General features: G+C 37.7%; 1 protein-coding gene across 1 annotated transcript in view; it reads left to right on the forward strand.

Moving 5' to 3' along the window:
- The window catches only part of LOC107102243 (substance-P receptor-like), a 29,459-nt gene that overhangs the window by 12,125 nt on the left and 11,925 nt on the right, over positions 1–5,409 (forward strand). Inside the window, exons 4-6 of the mRNA XM_015401457.1 lie at positions 3,418–3,568; positions 3,701–3,897; positions 4,073–4,172. Of these exons, the coding sequence (XP_015256943.1) occupies positions 3,418–3,568; positions 3,701–3,897; positions 4,073–4,172 (448 nt within the window). The remainder of the gene's footprint in view (positions 1–3,417; positions 3,569–3,700; positions 3,898–4,072; positions 4,173–5,409) is intronic.

A 5,409-nucleotide genomic window follows, 5' to 3' on the forward strand; every position in this document is an offset into this window, starting at 1 on the left:
TATGTGAGAAGGAGGATTTTAAATTCTATTCTTGATTTAACAGGAAGCCAATGAAGAGAAGCCAGGATATGAGAGATATGATCTCTCTTTAATTTACATCAGAACTCTGGCTGCAGCATTTTGGATCAGCTGAAGGCTTTTAACTACAGCAGCATAACTATAGTGAGAAGACAGGATAAACTGAGAAAATCTGTAAAACTGTGTTTGTAAAACCCAGATTTTAATTTAGTTATTCTTTTTGTTGATTTTATGGAATCACACAATTGCTGCAGATTTGTTCTACATCTATGATATGATTGTCCCAGTCCTCTTTTTTTTTTTATTAGAGCCGATGGCCATAAAAGAACTTAAGTCATAATTACAGTATATTCATAAGACCGGTTTTAGATGATATGTGGAAGAAACCAAAGCTAACAGTGTCATCACAAAAGGGATGAACATAACAAACAATAAAGAGTTATTTATTTATTTATTTATTTTTTCTGATAAGAAACACTTGAATAAAATTAACATTTCTCAAAAAGCATATTTTATTTACTAATAAACAACTATTGCACATTTTAAATAAATTGGAAATAGTGCAAATATGAAATTAAAACTCAACTATTTCTCATAACATTTTGTTAATTGACTTGTTTGTAGATTATTTTTTAATTAAGAGATTGATAATCTTGTAGCAAAGGTGTTTCACACTTTACAGGATTATAAAAACCTGCACCTAAAACTAAAGCAAAAACATAAATTTAAACTCTTGATTGAACGGTTTGGGATTAATTACTGAACTGAGTTGGTTATTCATTCAGCAAATGTTGTAGAGGCTGAATAGTCCAGCTAATCATTTGATTTGATTACCAAATTAATTATTTCAACAATGTGAATAAATGAATCTGATTAATTCATACAGTTTTAAAGTGATGCTCGGTTAGTAAGAGCTCAGAGGTTTACAACCATCACACCACACCTACCAAACCATCTTATCCAACCATTTGAAAGCTGAGGCTCAAAGTGATACTCATTAGACCTGAAATGTTTTTCTGTCTGTTTATCAAGTTTTAGTGAACCTGAGTTGATTGTAGGCTTTTTTCCAGAAGTTGAAAGCTCAAAAACCCTAGCAGTTTGTTAAAGTTCAGCATTTACAAAAATAGAAAATAGCTAAACAAACTTTGACCGAACATGGTAGACTTCCTGTTGGTTTTAGGATATGATGTTAGGAGACTTTGACATGATTTCATGACTATGGGGGACCAACATGTCTGCCAAATTTAGATTTTCTGCGACTTATGGTTTTGCCTATCAGATTTTAGGGGGCGTTTGACCACGCCTACTTCTTATTCCTTTAAAATGCTAAAATTCAAACGGGGAAAATTTGGGCAAAGTATGGTTGATTTTCATAAATCTTAAGGTCTTCAAATAGGTGATTTTTTTGGTAAAGCTTTCTTTTACAGTACATTAATAACATGATACTAACTAGGGCTGGGTATTTTCGCCAAAGTCCTGAATCGATTTGGTTTCGATTCATACATTTCTAAATCGATTAGGGTTGTCAAAAGTATCGATACTCAAAAAAGTATTGATACTGAAACGTTGTATCTGGATACAATACTCGTTTTTAAAAGTATCGATACCGTGCTACCACCAGTGGCACCTGTATTTATTTATTGTATTTTATTTATTAATGAAAATATTTATGTAGAATTTTGGAGTCTTTGTTTTTATTCTTGTGGTATCGAAAATGGTATCGAGTATCGAATATTTTCCTTAGTATCGATATCGAGTTGAAAAGTTTAGTATCGTGACAACCCTAAAATCGATTAATTTCGATTCGATCTGTTTTTAAAATAATGTGGTTCAACTGTGTTTCAAAATACTCATGTATTTTATTTTTTTCTTGTCATATTAACCACAAAGTACAAACTTTTAAATCAGACTGTTTAAAATTGAGGTATGAACAAAACTGTCTTAAAAGTGCAAACTTGTTTTTGAAAAGGGAAAAAGTGAAGCCTCACTCGAACAAGCAGACGTGACACAGCAGACATGCATGAGCTGCATTATCTTTAATGCACAAACCATATTTGCAGCGTTGTCTGTATCAACTACAGGGTGTTTGCTGGTCAGCCCCCATTTGTTAATGTCTTCAGTCAACCTATTTGCTATATTTGCAGCTGTCTGGCTTGAAGTTATTTTGAGTGCATCTTTCCTGCTCATTTGAATGTGAACGTCACGCGGGTCACTATAAAACTAATCGATCTTATTTCCTAGACATCGATTTTGCAAAAATGTAAAGGAATCGATTCAAAATCGATGAAATAGATTTTTTTACCCAGCCCTAGTACTAACATAGCAAGTTACAATACATTACTAAGTAACAAGAAACACTTTATAGAGAATTTTGAGAATTTTAGGCGGATAAGGTAACGTCAGACTTTTTAGATTTCAAACCCTTATTACCAGGTTACTCAGTCATTTCACCGACAGCAATAAATTAACGTGTTATTATCTAGCAAAATGCAGTTTATTACTTGGCATATAACAGAAAAACAAACCTAGAACACAGCAATCCGATCTTCTTAACTAAACTCTTATTTATATGTAACTGGAGTTCAGTTTTATAACGCTTTATTTACCCGATCACAAGTTACAATTTACTTTGTAAGCCATTGGTAGGAAATGGCTTATAAAGAAATAATAGAAACTGTTGTGTGGTAACATAATGGTAATTATCCACCAAAAGTCTGCAATGTTGCATAGTAACATACAATTGTAGTAATCAAATGCAGGTAACTACTTTCAAATATTATTATACGTTAATTTTGGGGTAATTACCAAAATTTTTTTTTTTGTTACCAAGTACTATTGTGTGACTTGTTATGTTATTACCTTGTTATTGTTATTAATGTACTGTAAAAGAAAGCGTTAACAGGTTTTTATTTTCTGTATTTTTTTTTTTTTTCAGAGAAACAATAAAAAAATATTGAATTATAACAGTTGTTCATTGGGGCAGTGGGTAGCACTGCTGCTTTGCAGAAAGGTCCTGGGTTCAAATCCAGGGTCTTTCTGCATGGAGTTTGCATATTCTCCCTCTGCATGCGTGGGTCCTCTCTGGGTACTCCGGCTTCCTCCCGCTGTCCAAAATCATGACTGTAAGGTTAATTGGATTCTCTAATTTCTCCTTAGGTGTGAGTTTGTGTATCTGAATGGTTGTTTGTCCTTTTTGTCTCTATGTGATGGACAGACAACCTGTCCTAGGTGTACCGGGGTGTAGACAGCTGGAGATAGGCACCAGCACAACTCGCAACCCCGCTTGGGACACGCATGACGGAAAATAGATGGATAAATTATAACAGGCCTTTGCAGTGTTAGCTGTTCCTTCAGATGTGATATGCTTTCTTTTTTTTATATCTGTTTCTGTTGCTGCAGCTACTATGTGTGTGTGACGGTGCTGATCTATTTCCTGCCTTTGTGCATTATGGGATGGGCGTACATGACGGTGGCGGTCACACTCTGGGCGAGCGAGATTCCCGGAGATTCCTCCGAACACTACGCGGAGCAACTCACGGCCAAGCGCAAGGTGACCCAACACAACAGCACAGCCTTTATCACTGCACAACATCTTTTAACACAATGTCGTCCTAATCCTCCTGTAAAAAATGTAGACACCAAACAGCTGAGGAGATTAAGCAGATTATGCTTCCCCTGCTAGGTGGTGAAGATGATGATCGTGGTTGTGTGCACCTTTGCTGTTTGCTGGCTGCCCTACCATGTCTACTTCCTGCTGCACCAGTTTTTCCCTGAACTGTTTGAGGAGCGCTACATCCAGCAGGTCTACCTAACCATCATGTGGCTGGCCATGAGCTCCACTATGTACAACCCCATCATCTACTACTGCCTAAACAGCAGGTGGGTTTATCAGGGTGAGCTGCTTACCGTCCAAAAGGCGAGTCGTCTGTCAGCGTGGGTGTTTATCTGTTTCCATTTCATATGAGTTGGCTGTAATCTGGGTATGAGTGCACAATCCTCTCTGTTTATTAATCCGACCCACTGAGAAATATCCCTGGTGTTTCTCTCTCGGCAGGTTCAGAGCAGGCTTTCAGCAGGTATTTTGTTGCTGTGCTCCTACTGTCAACAAAGAGGAATTGTTGGAGCTTAAATCCCCTCGTTACCTGCAAACCCAGGTCTGTCTACGAACACAAAAATATATCTTCCTAAACATGAACTATGTACTGCTTTTACCAGCTACTCGTGCCAGTTTACAGAAAATGTATCTCCCATTGCAGTTATAAGAGCTCGAAATGCTCATTTCTTTGTCTGTGCATCACAGCAGCTTCCTCTGCACAGGCCTTTGCTCCTGGTCAGACTATTTTTAGCCCAGTTGTACCTCTGTACAGATATTAAGAGATATAGCGTTTTCATTAGAGCTCAAGGGGAGTCATAACACACTGGTTTCTACACAGCCGGCTCAGAGGTAAGAACCAAGAACAAAACTGAAAGGAAATAACGAATATTATTGTAGGTTTTATATCTTTTGTTGTCCCTGAAAGATGAATTATCCAAACAGCAGGTAAAAAAGCAGATCTATTCTTAATGGGGTTTTTTTCTAAGAAAATATTGTCCCTGATTTTATCTCCCGCCTTTGTTCCGACCTGCCTTTTTTGTTATCTGCGGATGTCTGACTGTCCCTGCTGGTGTGCACAGCCAGCGCAGTCACAAAAATCTTGGCTGCCCAGTGAGATCTGCATAGCATCTGGTGGGTGGGGTATGACTTAGGCTACGTTCACACAGCAGCCTGAAGTGTCCATATGGGACCTGCATCTGATCTTTTCAAGACAGCCTGAAAAACATGGATCCAATTTTTTCCCATGTTACCCAGGCCCCTTGGCTATGTGGTCCTGAATCCGATTCGTATCTGATCAAATGCGACCCGTGTCTGAACGGCCAGGTCGCATTCATCCAACCTGAGCTTCATTAATACTTAACAAAGGTCACTGTTGTGCGTCTTGCTACACAGAAGCGTCAAGAAAAACAATAACCATTGTGGATGATGATGAGAACAGTAGTATTTATGTTTAACCACATTGAAAAGATTGTGTTTTTAATGTTATAAAAGATCGCTAGATGGGCTCCAGCACTACCATCCATGTTTACTTCCGTCAACACAGAGCACACTGGCTTGTCACGTCATTGTGTAGCACTTAAGGTGCTTCTTGTACCCTTTTGGCTATGTCAGTGGTTCCCAAAGATTTTCTTCTGGGCCCCCCTTTGGATTACAATAAAATTTCCACGCCCCCCAACCCGCCCCCCCAAAGAAAAAAAACAAAAAAACAAGTTTATTTCACACTTCAGGTTGCAACAAAACAATCTACACCATCTTTACAGTGGAACACTTTTGTGTAACTGTATTTTTTTCATAGT

Source organism: Cyprinodon variegatus, unplaced genomic scaffold, assembly GCF_000732505.1.
Source record: "Cyprinodon variegatus isolate N-32 unplaced genomic scaffold, C_variegatus-1.0 Scaffold1222, whole genome shotgun sequence".
Lineage (NCBI taxonomy): Eukaryota > Metazoa > Chordata > Actinopteri > Cyprinodontiformes > Cyprinodontidae > Cyprinodon > Cyprinodon variegatus.